A 22,589-nucleotide genomic window follows, 5' to 3' on the forward strand; every position below is an offset into this window, starting at 1 on the left:
ATGGACAGGGACTCTGCTGTCCTAGCTTCAGGGGGAAGATGGACAGGGACTCTGCTGTCCTAGCTTCAGGGGGAAGATGGGCAGGGACTCTGTTGTCCTAGCATCAGGGGGAGAAGCTGGTTTCACCAATGGGGTGTCGGAACAGAGAAGAGCTTTGACAGTACATACACAGCATTTTCCCTAGAAGACTCAGTAAGTGTACTTTCTCATTGATTATAAAATTAATTTATCTTTCTGTTTTCCTGGATTTTGTAGGAAGGTCTACGTATGTTGGTGTCTAGGGACCTGGACTGTACCAGCACACTTTACATCCAGTTCTCCTTCAAGTTCATCACTAAGGGTAGGTCACTCGATTTCACACACATTCTGTCTCTATCCGCTTGCAGTTATCATACATACTGTACAGCGTGTTTGAAGTAGTGTGTGTTTTGTGTTTTTATTTTTTTTACCCCTTTTTCTCCCCAATTTCGTGGTATCCAATTGTTAGTAGCTACTATCTTGTCTTATCACCACAACTCCCGTACGGGCTCGGGAGAGACGAAGGTCGAAAGCTACACCTCCGAAACACAATCCAACCAAGCCGCACTGCTTCTTAACACAGTGCGCATCCAACCCGGAAGCCAGCCGCACCAATGTGTCGGAGGAAACACCGTGCACCTGGCGACCTGGTTAGCGTGCACTGCGCCCGGCCCGCCACAGGAGTCGCTAGTGCGTGATGAGACAAGGATATCCCTACCGGCCAAACCCTTCCTAACCCGGACGACGCTGGGCCAATTGTGCATCGCCCCATGGACCTCCCGGTCGTAGCCGGCTGCGACAGAGCCTGGGCTCGAACCCAGAGTCTCAGCCTTACACCACTGAGAGAGAGCCTGGGCTCGAACCCAGAGTCTCAGCCTTAGACCTCTGCACCACCCGGGAGGCCTCTTGTTTTGTGTTTTTATAGATTTGTTGTACAGCATGTTGACTCTGTATGTTCTGTTTCCCAGGCGTTCCAGAACGGTCCCACTCGGTGCTGCTGCAGTACTCAGTGAACGGAGGAATCAGCTGGTTGCTGTTAGATGAGTTCTACTTCCCCACCTCGACTGATACGCTGTTCCTACACCTCCCTCTCCCTGCCAGGGCACAGACCAACGCTACCCGCTTCAGGCTCTGGCAGCCCTACAACAGTGGTGAGTTGAGTATACAGGGACACACACACACACACACACACACACACACACACACAAAGAGACACACACAGACACACACAGAGACACACACAGAGACACACACAGACACACACAGAGAGACACACAGAGAGACACACAGACACACACACACACACAAAGAGACACACACAGACACACAAAGAGACACACACAGAGACACACACACACACACACACACACACAGATACACACAGAGGGACACATACAAACACAGAGACACACAGACAGTACATACACAAAGATGCACACATGCAAGTGTGCACACACACACACACACACACAGATACACACAGAGGGACACATACAAACACAGAGACACACACACAGTACATACACAGAGACACACACACACACATACTTGGTAGTGCAGTAGACCCTTTAACACACATTGTCAAAATCATCACATCCCACTGGGGTACCGACATCAGTTCAACGTCTAGTTTTGATTTACTATTCGGTTGAGTTGTCACTCTTGTCAAAAAAAATAAAATACCATTTTATTTGTCACATGCTGCCGAATACAACAGGTGTAGACGTTAGCGTGAAATGTTCACTTTTACAAGCATTTAGACGTTAGCGTGAAATGTTCACTTTTACAAGCCTTTAGACGTTAGCGTGAAATGTTCACTTTTACAAGCCTTTAGACGTTAGCGTGAAATGTTCACTTTTACAAGCCTTTAGACGTTAGCGTGAAATGTTCACTTTTACAAGCCTTTAGACGTTAGCGTGAAATGTTCACTTTTACAAGCCTTTAGACGTTAGCGTGAAATGTTCACTTTTACAAGCCTTTAGACGTTAGCGTGAAATGTTCACTTTTACAAGCCTTTAGACGTTAGCGTGAAATGTTCACTTTTACAAGCCTTTAGACGTTAGCGTGAAATGTTCACTTTTACAAGCCTTTAGACGTTAGCGTGGAATGTTCACTTTTACAAGCCTTTAGACGTTAGCGTGAAATGTTCACTTTTACAAGCCTTTAGACGTTAGCGTGAAATGTTCACTTTTACAAGCCTTTAGACGTTAGCGTGAAATGTTCACTTTTACAAGCCTTTAGACGTTAGCGTGAAATGTTCACTTTTACAAGCCTTTAGGCGTTAGCGTGAAATGTTCACTTTTACAAGCCTTTAGACGTTAGCGTGAAATGTTCACTTTTACAAGCCTTTAGACGTTAGCGTGGAATGTTCACTTTTACAAGCCTTTAGACGTTAGCGTGAAATGTTCACTTTTACAAGCCTTTAGACGTTAGCGTGAAATGTTCACTTTTACAAGCCTTTAGACGTTAGCGTGAAATGTTCACTTTTACAAGCCTTTAGACGTTAGCGTGAAATGTTCACTTTTACAAGCCTTTAGACGTTAGCGTGGAATGTTCACTTTTACAAGCCTTTAGACGTTAGCGTGAAATGTTCACTTTTACAAGCCTTTAACCAACAATGCAGAGTTAAAAAGTAAGAACATTTGTAAATAGAAAAATAGCAACACAAAAGATAACAGTAAGGAGGTCATTTAGGTTAAAAGTTGTGTGAAACAAATACCAAATTCCCCCTTACGTTGATGACTGTTGCAAATCCAGTCAGTTTTTCACGTTGATTCAACGTCATCACATTGAATTTCTTGGTTGAAAATGTCATGGAAACAACGTTGATTCAACCAGTTTTTTGCCCAGTGGGATATGGTGGGGACGCACTGTATGTCTGACTGGTTATATATGTCTCCTGTAGGTAAGAAAGAGGAGGTGTGGGTGATTGATGACCTGATCATCGATGGCAGCTCGCTCAACAACCCTCCAGTAGTCTCAGACAACTTCGAGGGCGGACCTCAAAACTACAACTGGCTGTTCTACCCAGGGGGCAACACTGGACTCTACTGCCCTTACCAGAAGAGTGGCCTGTGAGTAGTTCCACCTGCCTCTTGTACACTGGGAAGGCCTTCCACTGTACCTCCAGACCTTATCTCTGTGTGTTGGGTCATAGTCCACTTCAAATCAGTCAATTCAGGAAGTAAACTAACATCGTAGTTTAGGGTTTCCTTAAGAGTCTATTGATGCACCTGTGTATCAATTTAAGTCACGTAAATAAAACAAATTCCCATCCAAAACTGTCTCTTTAAAAATCATCTTTGCATCTCGAACCTTCCACGTCCTCCTAAGTTCGGCCTTCCACGTCCTCCTAAGTTTGGCCTTCCACGTCCTCCTAAGTTCGGCCTTCCACGTCCTCCTAAGTTCGGCCTTCCACGTCCTCCTATGTCTACCTTCCAAGTCCTCCTATGTTGGCCTTCCACGTCCTCCTAAGTTCGGCCTTCCACGTCCTCCTATGTCTGCCTTCCACGTCCTCCTAAGTTCGGCCTTCCACGTCCTCCTAAGTTCGGCCTTCCACGTCCTCCTATGTCTACCTTCCACGTCCTCCTAAGTTCGGCCTTCCACGTCCTCCTAAGTTCGGCCTTCCACGTCCTCCTATGTCTGCCTTCCACGTCCTCCTAAGTTCGGCCTTCCACGTCCTCCTATGTCTACCTTCCACGTCCTCCTAAGTTCGGCCTTCCACGTCCTCCTATGTCTGCCTTCCACGTCCTCCTATGTCTGCCTTCCACGTCCTCCTAAGTTCGGCCTTCCACGTCCTCCTAAGTTCGGCCTTCCACGTCCTCCTATGTCTACCTTCCACGTCCTCCTAAGTTCGGCCTTCCACGTCCTCCTAAGTTCGGCCTTCCACGTCCTCCTATGTCTACCTTCCAAGTCCTCCTATGTTGGCCTTCCACGTCCTCCTAAGTTCGGCCTTCCACGTCCTCCTATGTCTGCCTTCCACGTCCTCCTAAGTTCGGCCTTCCACGTCCTCCTAAGTTCGGCCTTCCACGTCCTCCTAAGTTCGGCCTTCCACGTCCTCCTATGTCTACCTTCCAAGTCCTCCTATGTTGGCCTTCCACGTCCTCCTAAGTTCGGCCTTCCACGTCCTCCTATGTCTGCCTTCCACGTCCTCCTAAGTTCGGCCTTCCACGTCCTCCTAAGTTCGGCCTTCCACGTCCTCCTAAGTTCGGCCTTCCACGTCCTCCTAAGTTCGGCCTTCCACGTCCTCCTATGTCTACCTTCCACGTCCTCCTATGTCTGCCTTCCACATCCTCCTATGTCTACCTTCCAAGTCCTCCTAAGTTCGGCCTTCCACGTCCTCCTATGTCTGCCTTCCACGTCCTCCTATGTCGGCCTTCCACGTCCTCCTAAGTTCTGCCTTCCACGTCCTCCTATGTCTGCCTTCCACGTCCTCCTAAGTTCGGCCTTCCACGTCCTCCTAAGTTCGGCCTTCCACGTCCTCCTATGTCTACCTTCCACGTCCTCCTAAGTTCGGCCTTCCACGTCCTCCTATGTCTACCTTCCACGTCCTCCTAAGTTCGGCCTTCCACGTCCTCCTATGTCTACCTTCCAAGTCCTCCTATGTTGGCCTTCCACGTCCTCCTAAGTTCGGCCTTCCACGTCCTCCTATGTCTGCCTTCCACGTCCTCCTAAGTTCGGCCTTCCACGTCCTCCTATGTCTGCCTTCCACGTCCTCCTATGTCGGCCTTCCACGTCCTCCTAAGTTCTGCCTTCCACGTCCTCCTATGTCTGCCTTCCACGTCCTCCTAAGTTCGGCCTTCCACGTCCTCCTAAGTTCGGCCTTCCACGTCCTCCTATGTCTACCTTCCACGTCCTCCTAAGTTCGGCCTTCCACGTCCTCCTATGTCTACCTTCCACGTCCTCCTAAGTTCGGCCTTCCACGTCCTCCTATGTCTACCTTCCAAGTCCTCCTATGTTGGCCTTCCACGTCCTCCTAAGTTCGGCCTTCCACGTCCTCCTATGTCTGCCTTCCACGTCCTCCTAAGTTCGGCCTTCCACGTCCTCCTAAGTTCGGCCTTCCACTTCCTCCTAAGTTCGGCCTTCCACGTCCTCCTAAGTTCGGCCTTCCACGTCCTCCTATGTCTACCTTCCAAGTCCTCCTATGTTGGCCTTCCACGTCCTCCTAAGTTCGGCCTTCCACGTCCTCCTATGTCTGCCTTCCACGTCCTCCTAAGTTCGGCCTTCCACGTCCTCCTAAGTTCGGCCTTCCACGTCCTCCTAAGTTCGGCCTTCCACGTCCTCCTAAGTTCGGCCTTCCACGTCCTCCTATGTCTACCTTCCACGTCCTCCTATGTCTGCCTTCCACGTCCTCCTATGTCTACCTTCCAAGTCCTCCTATGTCTGCCTTCCACATCCTCCTATGTCTACCTTCCAAGTCCTCCTAAGTTCGGCCTTCCACGTCCTCCTATGTTGGCCTTCCACGTCCTCCTAAGTTCGGCCTTCCACGTCCTCCTATGTCTGCCTTCCACGTCCTCCTATGTTGGCCTTCCACGTCCTCCTAAGTTCGGCCTTCCACGTCCTCCTATGTTGGCCTTCCACGTCCTCCTAAGTTCGGCCTTCCACGTCCTCCTATGTCTGCCTTCCACGTCCTCCTAAGTTCGGCCTTCCACGTCCTCCTAAGTTCGGCCTTCCACGTCCTCCTAAGTTCGGCCTTCCACGTCTGCGGTGGACGGTAGCCAAACTACAGCGGTGTCTGTCAGTTTGTCCTGAAAACTTCTTACGAAAAATGTTTGTAGCAGCCAAACGCCGAACCCCTCTATAGAAAGGAGAGATTCTCACGAACACAACGGTGTTCTCCGTTTTGCTCTACGACCCTCACCAGTGTCACGGGATGAGTCTGAAGGTAACCAATACCGTTTTTTAACATGTATTATAGAACCAGAGAGGTAGTTTTGTGCCGACAATAAAGAAGAGGTTATAAATATGTATTCCAAAAAACTACACAATTTCCTGATCTCTCATATATCTCCTAGATATAGGACAGACACTTCAAAACCCTGATCTCTTATATCTCTTGAGTCTCTCTTATATCTCCTAGATATAGGACAGACACTTCAAAACCCTGATCTCTCTTATATCTCCTAGATATAGGACAGACACTTCAAAACCCTGATCTCTCTTATATCTCCTAGATATAGGACAAACACTTCAAAACCCTAATCTCTCTTATATCTCCTAGATATAGGACAGACACTTCAAAACCCTGATCTCTCTTATATCTCCTAGAAATAGGACAGACACTTCAAAACCCTGATCTCTCTTATATCTCCTAGATATAGGACAGACACTTCAAAACCCTGATCTTTCTTATATCTCCTAGATATAGGACAGACACTTCAAAACCCTGATCTTTCTTATATCTCCTAGATATAGGACAGACACTTCAAAACCCTGATCTTTCTTATATCTCCTAGATATAGGACAGACACTTCAAAACCCTGATCTTTCTTATATCTCCTAGATATAGGACAGACACTTCAAAACCCTGATCTTTCTTATATCTCCTAGATATAGGACAGACACTTCAAAACCCTGATCTCTCTTATATCTCCTAGATATAGGACAGACACTTCAAAACCCTGATCTCTCTTATATCTCCTAGATATAGGACAGACACTTCAAAACCCTGATCTTTCTTATATCTCCTAGATATAGGACAGACACTTCAAAACCCTGATCTTTCTTATATCTCCTAGATATAGGACAGACACTTCAAAACCCTGATCTTTCTTATATCTCCTAGATATAGGACAGACACTTCAAAACCCTGATCTTTCTTATATCTCCTAGATATAGGACAGACACTTCAAAACCCTGATCTTTCTTATATCTCCTAGATATAGGACAGACACTTCAAAACCCTGATCTTTCTTATATCTCCTAGATATAGGACAGACACTTCAAAACCCTGATCTTTCTTATATCTCCTAGATATAGGACAGACACTTCAAAACCCTGATCTTTCTTATATCTCCTAGATATAGGACAGACACTTCAAAACCCTGATCTTTCTTATATCTCCTAGATATAGGACAGACACTTCAAAACCCTGATCTCTCTTATATCTCCTAGATATAGGACAGACACTTCAAAACCCTGATCTCTCTTATATCTCCTAGATATAGGACAGACACTTCAAAACCCTGATCTCTCTTATATCTCCTAGATATAGGACAGACACTTCAAAACCCTGATCTCTCTTATATCTCCTAGATATAGGACAGACACTTCAAAACCCTGATCTCTCTTATATCTCCTAGATATAGGACAGACACTTCAAAACCCTGATCTCTCTTATATCTCCTAGATATAGGACAGACACTTCAAAACCCTGATCTCTCTTATATCTCCTAGATATAGGACAGACACTTCAAAACCCTGATCTTTCTTATATCTCCTAGATATAGGACAGACACTTCAAAACCCTGATCTCTCTTATATCTCCTAGATATAGGACAGACACTTCAAAACCCTGATCTCTCTTATATCTCCTAGATATAGGACAGACACTTCAAAAGATCTCTTATATCTCTCTAGATATAGGACAGACACTTCAAAACCCTGATCTCTCTTATATCTCCTAGATATAGGACAGACACTTCAAAACCCTGATCTCTCTTATATCTCCTAGATATAGGACAGACACTTCAAAACCCTGATCTCTCTTATATCTCCTAGATATAGGACAGACACTTCAAAACCCTGATCTCTCTTATATCTCCTAGATATAGGACAGACACTTCAAAACCCTGATCTCTTATATCTCCTAGATATAGGACAGACACTTCAAAACCCTGATCTCTCTTATATCTCCTAGATATAGGACAGACACTTCAAAACCCTGATCTCTCTTATATCTCCTAGATATAGGACAGACACTTCAAAACCCTGATCTCTCTTATATCTCCTAGATATAGGACAGACACTTCAAAACCCTGATCTCTCTTATATCTCCTAGATATAGGACAGACACTTCAAAAACTTATATCTCCTAGATATAGGACAGACACTTCAAAACCCTGATCTTCTTATATCTCCTAGATATAGGACAGACACTTCAAAACCCTGATCTCTCTTATATCTCCTAGATATAGGACAGACACTTCAAAACCCTGATCTCTCTTATATCTCCTAGATATAGGACAGACACTTCAAAACCCTGATCTTTCTTATATCTCCTAGATATAGGACAGACACTTCAAAACCCTGATCTCTTATATCTTATATCTCAAAACCCTGATCTCTCTTATATCTCCTAGATATAGGACAGACACTTCAAAACCCTGATCTCTCTTATATCTCCTAGATATAGGACAGACACTTCAAAACCCTGATCTCTTATATCTCCTAGATATAGGACAGACACTTCAAAACCCTGATCTTATATCTCCTAGATATAGGACAGACACTTCAAAACCCTGATCTCTCTTATATCTCCTAGATATAGGACAGACACTTCAAAACCCTGATCTCTCTTATATCTCCTAGATATAGGACAGACACTTCAAAACCCTGATCTCTCTTATATCTCCTAGATATAGGACAGACACTTCAAAACCCTGATCTCTCTTATATCTCCTAGATATAGGACAGACACTTCAAAACCCTGATCTCTCTTATATCTCCTAGATATAGGACAGACACTTCAAAACCCTGATCTCTCTTATATCTCCTAGATATAGGACAGACACTTCAAAACCCTGATCTTTCTTATATCTCCTAGATATAGGACAGACACTTCAAAACCCTGATCTCTCTTATATCTCCTAGATATAGGACAGACACTTCAAAACCCTGATCTCTCTTATATCTCCTAGATATAGGACAGACACTTCAAAACCCTGATCTCTCTTATATCTCCTAGATATAGGACAGACACTTCAAAACCCTGATCTCTCTTATATCTCCTAGATATAGGACAGACACTCTCAAAACAGACACTTGATCTCTCTTATATCTCCTAGATATAGGACAGACACTTCAAAACCCTGATCTTTCTTATATCTCCTAGATATAGGACAGACACTTCAAAACCCTGATCTCTCTCTTATATCTCCTAGATATAGGACAGACACCCAATCTTTCTTATATCTCCTAGATATAGGACAGACACTTCAAAACCCTGATCTCTCTTATATCTCCTAGATATAGGACAGACACTTCAAAACCCTGATCTCTCTTATATCTCCTAGATATAGGACAGACACTTCAAAACCCTGATCTCTCTTATATCTCCTAGATATAGGACAGACACTTCAAAACTTATATCCTAGATATGACTTCAAAACCTCTCTTATATCTCCTAGATATAGGACAGACACTTCAAAACCCTGATCTCTCTTATATCTCCTAGATATAGGACAGACACTTCAAAACCCTGATCTCTCTTATATCTCCTAGATATAGGACAGACACTTCAAAACCCTGATCTTTCTTATATCTCCTAGATATAGGACAGACACTTCAAAACCCTGATCTTCTTATATCTCCTAGATATAGGACAGACACTTCAAAACCCTGATCTCTCTTATATCTCCTAGATATAGGACAGACACTTCAAAACCCTGATCTTTCTTATATCTCCTAGATATAGGACAGACACTTCAAAACCCTGATCTCTCTTATATCTCCTAGATATAGGACAGACACTTCAAAACCCTGATCTCTCTTATATCTCCTAGATATAGGACAGACACTTCAAAACCCTGATCTCTCTTATATCTCCTAGATATAGGACAGACACTTCAAAACCCTGATCTTTCTTATATCTCCTAGATATAGGACAGACACTTCAAAACCCTGACTCTTATATCTCCAATATAGGACAGACACTTGATCTCTCTTATATCTCCTAGATATAGGACAGACACTTCAAAACCCTGATCTTTCTTATATCTCCTAGATATAGGACAGACATCTCTCTTATATCTTCTAGATATAGGACAGACACTTCAAAACCCTGATCTCTCTTATATCTCCTAGATATAGGACAGACACTTCAAAACCCTGATCTCTCTTATATCTCCTAGATATAGGACAGACACTTCAAAACCCTGATCTTCTTATATCTCCTAGATATAGGACAGACACTTCAAAACCCTGATCTCTCTTATATCTCCTAGATATAGGACAGACACTTCAAAACCCTGATCTCTCTTATATCTCCTAGATATAGGACAGACACTTCAAAACCCTGATCTCTCTTATATCTCCTAGATATAGGACAGACACTTCAAAACCCTGATCTTATATCTCCTAGATATAGGACAGACACTTCAAAACCCTGATCTCTTATATCTCCTAGATATAGGACAGACACTTCAAAACCCTGATCTTTCTTATATCTCCTAGATATAGGACAGACACTTCAAAACCCTGATCTCTCTTATATCTCCTAGATATAGGACAGACACTTCAAAACCCTGATCTCTCTTATATCTCCTAGATATAGGACAGACACTTCAAAACCCTGATCTCTCTTATATCTCCTAGATATAGGACAGACACTTCAAAATCTCCTGATCTCTCTTATATCTCCTAGATATAGGACAGACACTTCAAAACCTGATCTCTTATATCTGATCTCTCTTATATCTCCTAGATATAGGACAGACACTTCAAAACCCTGATCTTTCTTATATCTCCTAGATATAGGACAGACACTTCAAAACCCTGATCTCTCTTATATCTCCTAGATATAGGACAGACACTTCAAAACCCTGATCTCTCTTATATCTCCTAGATATAGGACAGACACTTCAAAAAATCCCTAGATATAGGACAGATCTCTCTTATATCTCCTAGATATAGGACAGACACTTCAAAACCCTGATCTCTCTTATATCTCCTAGATATAGGACAGACACTTCAAAACCCTGATCTCTCTTATATCTCCTAGATATAGGACAGACACTTCAAAACCCAAATCTCCTAGATATAGGACAGACACTTCAAAACCCTGATCTCTCTTATATCTCCTAGATATAGGACAGACACTTCAAAACCCTGATCTCTCTTATATCTCCTAGATATAGGACAGACACTTCAAAACCCTGATCTCTCTTATATCTCCTAGATATAGGACAGACACTTCAAAACCCTGATCTCTCTTATATCTCCTAGATATAGGACAGACACTTCAAAACCCTGATCTCTCTTATATCTCCTAGATATAGGACAGACACTTCAAAACCCTGATCTCTCTTATATCTCCTAGATATAGGACAGACACTTCAAAACCCTGATCTTTCTTATATCTCCTAGATATAGGACAGACACTTCAAAACCCTGATCTTTCTTATATCTCCTAGATATAGGACAGACACTTCAAAACCCTGATCTCTCTTATATCTCCTAGATATAGGACAGACACTTCAAAACCCTGATCTCTCTTATATCTCCTAGATATAGGACAGACACTTCAAAACCCTGATCTCTCTTATATCTCCTAGATATAGGACAGACACTTCAAAAGATCTCTCTTATATCTCCTAGATCAAAACACTTCAAAACCCTGATCTCTCTTATATCTCCTAGATATAGGACAGACACTTCAAAACCCTGATCTCTCTTATATCTCCTAGATATAGGACAGACACTTCAAAACCCTGATCTCTCTTATATCTCCTAGATATAGGACAGACACTTCAAAACCCTGATCTTTCTTATATCTCCTAGATATAGGACAGACACTTCAAAACCCTGATCTCTCTTATATCTCCTAGATATAGGACAGACACTTCAAAACCCTGATCTCTCTTATATCTCCTAGATATAGGACAGACACTTCAAAACCCTGATCTCTCTTATATCTCCTAGATATAGGACAGACACTTCAAAACCCTGATCTCTCTTATATCTCCTAGATATAGGACAGACACTTCAAAACCCTGATCTCTCTTATATCTCCTAGATATAGGACAGACACTTCAAAAAAACCCTAGATATAGGACAGATCTCTCTTATATCTCCTAGATATAGGACAGACACTTCAAAACCCTGATCTCTCTTATATCTCCTAGATATAGGACAGACACTTCAAAACCCTGATCTCTCTTATATCTCCTAGATATAGGACAGACACTTCAAAACCCTGATCTCTCTTATATCTCTCTCCTAGATATAGGACAGACACTTCAAAACCCTGATCTCTCTTATATCTCCTAGATATAGGACAGACACTTCAAAACCCTGATCTCTCTTATATCTCCTAGATATAGGACAGACACTTCAAAACCCTGATCTCTCTTATATCTCCTAGATATAGGACAGACACTTCAAAACCCTGATCTCTCTTATATCTCCTAGATATAGGACAGACACTTCAAAACCCTGATCTCTCTTATATCTCCTAGATATAGGACAGACACTTCAAAACCCTGATCTCTCTTATATCTCCTAGATATAGGACAGACACTTCAAAACCCTGATCTCTCTTATATCTCCTAGATATAGGACAGACACTTCAAAAAAATCTCCTAGATATAGGACAGACTTCAAAACCCTGATCTCTTATATCTCCTAGATATAGGACAGACACTTCAAAAAACCCTAGATATAGGACAGACACTTCAAAACCCTGATCTTTCTTATATCTCCTAGATATAGGACAGACACTTCAAAAAATCTCCTAGATATAGGACAGACACTTCAAACCCTCTCTTATATCTCCTAGATATAGGACAGACACTTCAAAACCCTGATCTCTCTTATATCTCCTAGATATAGGACAGACACTTCAAAACCCTGATCTCTCTTATATCTCCTAGATATAGGACAGACACTTCAAAACCCTGATCTCTCTTATATCTCCTAGATATAGGACAGACACTTCAAAACCCTGATCTTTCTTATATCTCCTAGATATAGGACAGACACTTCAAAACCCTGATCTCTCTTATATCTCCTAGATATAGGACAGACACTTCAAAACCCTGATCTCTCTTATATCTCCTAGATATAGGACAGACACTTCAAAACCCTGATCTCTCTTATATCTCCTAGATATAGGACAGACACTTCAAAACCCTGATCTCTCTTATATCTCCTAGATATAGGACAGACACTTCAAAACCCTGATCTTTCTTATATCTCCTAGATATAGGACAGACACTTCAAAACCCTGATCTCTCTTATATCTCCTAGATATAGGACAGACACTTCAAAACCCTGATCTTTCTTATATCTCCTAGATATAGGACAGACACTTCAAAACCCTGATCTCTCTTATATCTCCTAGATATAGGACAGACACTTCAAAATCTCTCTTATATCTCCTAGATATAGGACAGACACTTCAAAACCCTGATCTCTTATATCTCCTAGATATAGGACAGACACTTCAAAACCCTGATCTCTCTTATATCTCCTAGATATAGGACAGACACTTCAAAACCCTGATCTCTCTTATATCTCCTAGATATAGGACAGACACTTCAAAACCCTGATCTTTCTTATATCTCCTAGATATAGGACAGACACTTCAAAACCCTGATCTCTCTTATATCTCCTAGATATAGGACAGACACTTCAAAACCCTGATCTCTCTTATATCTCCTAGATATAGGACAGACACTTCAAAACCCTGATCTCTCTTATATCTCCTAGATATAGGACAGACACTTCAAAACCCTGATCTCTCTTATATCTCCTAGATATAGGACAGACACTTCAAAACCCTGATCTTTCTTATATCTCCTAGATATAGGACAGACACTTCAAAACCCTGATCTTTCTTATATCTCCTAGATATAGGACAGACACTTCAAAACCCTGATCTCTCTTATATCTCCTAGATATAGGACAGACACTTCAAAACCCTGATCTCTCTTATATCTCCTAGATATAGGACAGACACTTCAAAACCCTGATCTTTCTTATATCTCCTAGATATAGGACAGACACTTCAAAACCCTGATCTTTCTTATATCTCCTAGATATAGGACAGACACTTCAAAACCCTGATCTCTCTTATATCTCCTAGATATAGGACAGACACTTCAAAACCCTGATCTTTCTTATATCTCCTAGATATAGGACAGACACTTCAAAAAAATCCCTAGATATAGGACAGACACTTCAAAACCCTCTTATATCTCCTAGATATAGGACAGACACTTCAAAACCCTGATCTCTCTTATATCTCCTAGATATAGGACAGACACTTCAAAACCCTGATCTCTCTTATATCTCCTAGATATAGGACAGACACTTCAAAACCCTGATCTCTCTTATATCTCCTAGATATAGGACAGACACTTCAAAACCCTGATCTCTCTTATATCTCCTAGATATAGGACAGACACTTCAAAACCCTGATCTCTCTTATATCTCCTAGATATAGGACAGACACTTCAAAACCCTGATCTTTCTTAATCTCCTAGATATAGGACAGACACTTCAAAACCCTGATCTCTCTTATATCTCCTAGATATAGGACAGACACTTCAAAACCCTGATCTCTCTTATATCTCCTAGATATAGGACAGACACTTCAAAACCCTGATCTCTCTTATATCTCCTAGATATAGGACAGACACTTCAAAACCCTGATCTCTCTTATATCTCCTAGATATAGGACAGACACTTCAAAACCCTGATCTCTCTTATATCTCCTAGATATAGGACAGACACTTCAAAACCCTGATCTCTCTTATATCTCCTAGATATAGGACAGACACTTCAAAACCCTGATCTCTCTTATATCTCCTAGATATAGGACAGACACTTCAAAATCTGATCTCTCTTATATCTCCTAGATATAGGACAGACACTTCAAAACCCTGATCTCTCTTATATCTCCTAGATATAGGACAGACACTTCAAAACCCTGATCTCTCTTATATCTCCTAGATATAGGACAGACACTTCAAAACCCTGATCTTTCTTATATCTCCTAGATATAGGACAGACACTTCAAAACCCTGATCTCTCTTATATCTCCTAGATATAGGACAGACACTTCAAAACCCTGATCTCTCTTATATCTCCTAGATATAGGACAGACACTTCAAAACCCTGATCTCTCTTATATCTCCTAGATATAGGACAGACACTTCAAAACCCTGATCTTTCTTATATCTCCTAGATATAGGACAGACACTTCAAAAAAACCCTAGGACAGACACTTCAAAATCTGATCTTTCTTATATCTCCTAGATATAGGACAGACACTTCAAAAACTCTTATATCTCCTAGATATAGGACAGACACTTCAAAACTCTGATCTTTCTTATATCTCCTAGATATAGGACAGACACTTCAAAACCCTGATCTCTCTTATATCTCCTAGATATAGGACAGACACTTCAAAACCCTGATCTCTCTTATATCTCCTAGATATAGGACAGACACTTCAAAACCCTGATCTCTCTTATATCTCCTAGATATAGGACAGACACTTCAAAACCCTGATCTCTCTTATATCTCCTAGATATAGGACAGACACTTCAAAACCCTGATCTCTCTTATATCTCCTAGATATAGGACAGACACTTCAAAACCCTGATCTCTCTTATATCTCCTAGATATAGGACAGACACTTCAAAACCCTGATCTCTCTTATATCTCCTAGATATAGGACAGACACTTCAAAACCCTGATCTCTCTTATATCTCCTAGATATAGGACAGACACTTCAAAACCCTGATCTCTCTTATATCTCCTAGATATAGGACAGACACTTCAAAACCCTGATCTCTCTTATATCTCCTAGATATAGGACAGACACTTCAAAACCCTGATCTCTCTTATATCTCCTAGATATAGGACAGACACTTCAAAACCCTGATCTCTCTTATATCTCCTAGATATAGGACAGACACTTCAAAACCCTGATCTCTCTTATATCTCCTAGATATAGGACAGACACTTCAAAACCCTGATCTCTCTTATATCTCCTAGATATAGGACAGACACTTCAAAACCCTGATCTCTCTTATATCTCCTAGATATAGGACAGACACTTCAAAACCCTGATCTCTCTTATATCTCCTAGATATAGGACAGACACTTCAAAACCCTGATCTCTCTTATATCTCCTAGATATAGGACAGACACTTCAAAACCCTGATCTCTCTTATATCTCCTAGATATAGGACAGACACTTCAAAACCCTGATCAAAACCTGATCTCTCTTATATCTCCTAGATATAGGACAGACACTTCAAAACCCTGATCTCTCTTATATCTCTCCTAGATATAGGGACAAAAGACTTATACTAGATTCAAAACCCTGATCTCTCTTATATCTCCTAGATATAGGACAGACACTTCAAAACCCTGATCTCTCTTATATCTCCTAGATATAGGACAGACACTTCAAAACCCTGATCTCTCTTATATCTCCTAGATATAGGACAGACACTTCAAAACCCTGATCTCTCTTATATCTCCTAGATATAGGACAGACACTTCAAAACCCTGATCTCTCTTATATCTCCTAGATATAGGACAGACACTTCAAAACCCTGATCTCTCTTATATCTCCTAGATATAGGACAGACACTTCAAAACCCTGATCTCTCTTATATCTCCTAGATATAGGACAGACACTTCAAAACCCTGATCTCTCTTATATCTCCTAGATATAGGACAGACACTTCAAAACCCTGATCTCTCTTATATCTCCTAGATATAGGACAGACACTTCAAAACCCTGATCTCTCTTATATCTCCTAGATATAGGACAGACACTTCAAAACCCTGATCTCTCTTATATCTCTCTTATATCTCCTAGATATAGGACAGACACTTCAAAACCCTGATCTCTCTTATATCTCCTAGATATAGGACAGACACTTCAAAACCCTGATCTCTCTTATATCTCCTAGATATAGGACAGACACTTCAAAACCCTGATCTCTCTTATATCTCCTAGATATAGGACAGACACTTCAAAACCCTGATCTCTCTTATATCTCCTAGATATAGGACAGACACTTCAAAACCCTGATCTCTCTTATATCTCCTAGATATAGGACAGACACTTCAAAACCCTGATCTCTCTTATATCTCCTAGATATAGGACAGACACTTCAAAACCCTGATCTCTCTTATATCTCCTAGATATAGGACAGACACTTCAAAACCCTGATCTCTCTTATATCTCCTAGATATAGGACAGACACTTCAAAACCCTGATCTCTCTTATATCTCCTAGATATAGGACAGACACTTCAAAACCCTGATCTCTCTTATATCTCCTAGATATAGGACAGACACTTCAAAACCCTGATCTCTCTTATATCTCCTAGATATAGGACAGACACTTCAAAACCCTATTCCTTTTGATTTATTTGTTTTGCCATTATGAATGTGTTAGCTACATGCTAATAGCTAAATGCTAATAGCTAAATGTGTTATTCAATGTGTTTCTATGTGCTATAGTAATAAAAGCCCAAATCTATATTTTATCAAATGATTGTAAAAAATGTAATGTGTATATATATATATATATATATATATATATATATATATATATATATATCTACAGGGATCCTAATATTGGATGTAAAATAGCTAAATGCTAAATGCTAATAGCTACATGCTAATAGCTAAATGCTAATAGCTAAATGTTCCATGGTTCGACCATCTTAAAAAATATCCATATGTTAGCTTAGTAGAACCCTTCCCCCTATTGACTTAGACTTTTAGAGGTTAACGGAAAATAAATAAATCCAATTCAAATTGGATTTGGAATGTCAGTATACTTCCTGAATCGACTGAATTGAGTTGGACTTGAGCCCAACCCCTGCTGACAAAGCATTGTTGACAACGGACTGTGTCTCTGTGTGTACAGGGAGAAGGATGAGTCGGCCATGGTGTTTTTATCCAGTGAGCTGGGAGAACATTCAATAACCACCAGAGACATCGACGTCAACGAGAACACCATCATCCAGTTTGAGGTATGGACACACACACACACACACACACACACACACACACACACACACACACACACACACACACGTCCTACGAGAACGCCATCATCCAGTTTGAGGTATGAACACACACACACACACACACACACACGTCCTACGAGAACACCATCATCCAGTTTGAGGTATGAACACACACACACACACACACACACACACACACACACACACACACACACACACACACACACACACGTCCTACGAGAACACCATCATCCAGTTTGAGGTATGAACACACACACACACACACACACACACACGTCCTACGAGAACACCATCATCCAGTTTGAGGTATGAACACACACACACACACACACACACACACACACACACACACACACACACACACACACACACACATCCTACGAGAACACCATCATCCAGTTTGAGGTATGAACACACACACACACACACACACACACACACACACGTCCTACGAGAACACCATCATCCAGTTTGAGGTATGAACACACACACACACACACACACACACACACACACACACACACACACACACACACACACACACACACACACACACATCCTACGAGAACACCATCATCCAGTTTGAGGTATGAACACACACACACACACACACACACACACACACACACACGTCCTACGAGAACACCATCATCCAGTTTGAGGTATGAACACACACACACACACACACACACACACACACACACACACACACATCCTACGAGAACACCATCATCCAGTTTGAGGTATGAACACACACACACACACACACACACACACACACACACACACGTCCTACGAGAACAAACATCATCCAGTTTGAGGTATGAACACACACACACACACACACACACACACACACACACACACACACACACACACACACACACACACACACACACACACACACACACACACACACACATCCTACGAGAACACCATCATCCAGTTTGAGGTATGAACACACACACACACACACACACACACACACGTCCTACGAGAACACCATCATCCAGTTTGAGGTATGAACACACACACACACACACACACACACACACACACACACACACACACACACACACACACACACACACACGTCCTACGAGAACACCATCATCCAGTTTGAGGTATGAACACACACACACACACGTCCTACGAGAACACTATCATCCAGTTTGAGGTATGAACACACACACACACACAAACACGTCCTACGAGAACACCATCATCCAGTTTGAGGTATGAACACACACACACACACACACACACACACACACACACACACACACACGTCCTACGAGAACACTATCATCCAGTTTGAGGTATACACACACACACACACGTCCTACGAGAACACTATCATCCAGTTTGAGGTATACACACACACACACACACACGTCCTACGAGAACACCATCATCCAGTTTGAGGTATGAACACACACACACACACGTCCTACGAGAACACTATCATCCAGTTTGAGGTATGAACAGAAGAAGGCGAACAGACTGGTTGGTTGGGAAAACAAAGTGGGCAATGAAAGGAGTGAAGGAAAAGAGGAAAGGAATGGGGAAAGAGGAGAGGAATGAGTGGGGTATGAACAGAGAGAGATAACAGAGAGAAATAACAGAGAGAGATAACGGAGAGACTGAGAGGAGAGAGAAGGCCTGAGGTAGAAGAGGAGAGGAATGAGTGGGGTATGAACAGAGAGAGATAACAGAGAGACTGAGAGGAGAGAGAAGGCCTGGGGTAGAAGAGGAGAGGAATGAGTGGGGTATGAACAGAGAGAGATAACAGAGAGACTGAGAGGAGAGAGAAGGCCTGGGGTAGAAGAGGAGAGGAATGAGTGGGGTATGAACGGAGAGAGATAACAGAGAGACTGAGAGGAGAGAGAAGGCCTGGGGTAGATGAATGCTGAAAGAGGAACTCAATGGGGAAAATAATCCTAATATACTGTAAAAGTGGAGGGCAAAGCAAAGGGTTTTTGAAATGATAATGACTCATTTATATGCTTGATTCATATTAATAATCAGTCAGTATAATTACTCTCCTCTGTGATGTAGGCTGGTTAATGATCATAATTGTGTTATGGAAATAATGAATCATAGGAACTTGAAAAATGTAGGAAAATGGTAAGCTTGTTTCAGAGGTCCAGAATTCTTTTCTGTTTCTTGAAAATGTTTCTTGCTGAAGCTCCCTCAAGGCAGTGGGTATAGAACTGGTAGATCTGGTTTGGTTTTGGATAAAGATTTCTTAAATGAATATCATAATTGTTTTCCTGTGTTGTGTCCTCAGACGACTGAATGACCAAAATGTATTATTGTAATAATTATATGATAATAAGAGAGCCGCCCACTCTAGGAGCTCAGATGCAAAAATGTCATTACCAACGTTTTGACAGCCAAGTTGTCTTCATCAGGGTATAATCACAAACACTGCGGGATGACTCGTTTATATAGTGTCAAAAGACACAGGTGTCTGTAATCATGGCCAAGAGTGGCCTAATATCATTGGTTAATTATCAAATATTTAAAATGGCATAAAAAAGAGACCCTTGCCTCAACGTAGACTTTATTGTGACTTTGCCATTGTAATTGTTTGTAAGCTTGTGTAGTCAAATTAATCTATGACCGTATGATATCCATTTGTTGTTTGTATGCTGTTCTTTGTATGACATTTTAATGAATGGTGATCCCTGATGAAGACAGCTTGGCTGTCGAAACGTTGGATATTAAACTTTTGCATCTGAGCTCCTAGAGGGTGCGGCTCTCTTTTATTTTCAAGTTTTCTACTCCGCTAGCCAGCACCTCGTCTAAACAGGTGTGCGTTTCTTTTTCTTCTAAATAATTATATGATAGCAACATGATAAGAAGTATACCTGATCCATTTCAGATCAACGTGGGCTGCACGGCAGACAGCTCCGCCTCTAACCCGGTACGACTGGAATTCTCCAGGGACTTTGGATCCACCTGGTACCTCCTGGTGCCCTTGTGTTCAGGAGGCCCCCAGCCCTCTTCCCTGTGCTCCACAGAGCTGCACCCCGCCAGTGTCTACTACCCGGGGACCACCCAGGGCTGGAGGCGGGAGGTCATCCACTTTGGCAAGCTGAGACTCTGCGGGTGAGGTTCCTTTCTGGGATTTGTTTCTTGATAACTTGTGCTTCTGCTTTTTCTTTTCTCTTTGGAGTCTCGGGTGGGTTTCTCGAAAAGTATCGTGCAAATGCTGATGGGGGGAAAAAAATGTCTTAATTAGAGTTTTTTTTGCGATTGCTTACACACTTGTTGCGGAATTTGGCTCATTGAGTCAAAAACTCTACACACAAGCCAACTAAGACACAACCCTTGGAGATAAACATCTCACTTCCTACGTCAAAATTAAATACTCTGCAATCGAGACCTAACAATCCTTTTTTCAAAATGGCATTTTTGCTACAAAATGATAACACACACAGGCACCATTTAAATGACTCTTTCAAAGCAGCAACACACTGACATACTTTTATACAAAACACTGCTGTCTTTTAGTACTTTGTATACCTTTTCCATGTTCTCATACAGGCTTCTGTTCCAGAATGTTCCAGTACATCTACTCACATTTCAATGTTCTCATACAGGCTTCTGTTCCAGAATGTTCCAGTACATCTACTCACATTTCAATGTTCTCATACAGGCTTCTGTTCCAGAATGTTCCAGTACATCTACTCACATTTCCATGTTCTCATACAGGCTTCTGTTCCAGAATGTTCCAGTACATCTACTCACATTTCCATGTTCTCATACAGGCTTCTGTTCCAGAATGTTCCAGTACATCTACTCACATTTCCATGTTCTCATACAGGCTTCTGTTCCAGAATGTTCCAGTACATCTACTCACATTTCCATGTTCTCATACAGGCTTCTGTTCCAGAATGTTCCAGTACATCTACTCACATTTCAATGAAACACAAACATAGAAAGGCGTCAGACAAAATATTATATACCGCTTATATTTTTTCCCCATTGCAGGTTTTTACAACAACAACAACAACAACAACAACAAAAAAACACAAAGAAAAGTAGAATTACAGTACAGTAATCAATACAATATGTTACCGTAAACTCACGGAAACAATAATAATTACTGTAAAATTACAGTGCAGTGTTAAACAAAATAATTAGTATTTTATTTGACCTTTATTTAATTTATTAATATTTTACTAGGCAAGTCAGTTAAGAACAAATTCTTATTTTCAATGACAGCCTAGGAACAGTGGGTTAACTGCCTGTTCAGAGGCAGATTTGTGCCTTGCCAGCTCGGGGATTTGAACTTGCAACCTTCCGGTTACTCGTCCAACGCTCTAACCACTAGGCTACCCTGCCGCCCGAAAATAATTAGTATTGTAAAAGATGGGGTGGATGGTTCATGGATCCCGTCTTCTGTTAGTGTTTGGCCACATCGCCTCCCTGGCTAGGCAATGGGGTCATCCCTGGCTAGGCAACGGGGTCATCCCTGGCTAGGCAACGGGGTCATCCCTGGCTAGGCAACGGGGTCATCCCTGGATAGGCAACGGGGTCATCCCTGGCTAGGCAACGGGGAAGATATTGCCTTGCGTGCCGTATCCAACCCTGGACTGA

General features: G+C 41.8%; 1 protein-coding gene across 1 annotated transcript in view; it reads left to right on the top strand.

Annotated features, from left to right (window-relative positions):
- LOC115120311 (reelin-like) overlaps positions 1-22,589 on the top strand; it is a 427,502-nt gene that overhangs the window by 339,107 nt on the left and 65,806 nt on the right. The window contains exons 39-43 of the mRNA XM_065022290.1: positions 256-340; positions 987-1,169; positions 2,924-3,092; positions 17,858-17,963; positions 20,869-21,095. Of these exons, the coding sequence (XP_064878362.1) occupies positions 256-340; positions 987-1,169; positions 2,924-3,092; positions 17,858-17,963; positions 20,869-21,095 (770 nt within the window). The remainder of the gene's footprint in view (positions 1-255; positions 341-986; positions 1,170-2,923; positions 3,093-17,857; positions 17,964-20,868; positions 21,096-22,589) is intronic.

This window comes from Oncorhynchus nerka, linkage group LG9a (assembly GCF_034236695.1).
Source record: "Oncorhynchus nerka isolate Pitt River linkage group LG9a, Oner_Uvic_2.0, whole genome shotgun sequence".
NCBI lineage: Eukaryota > Metazoa > Chordata > Actinopteri > Salmoniformes > Salmonidae > Oncorhynchus > Oncorhynchus nerka.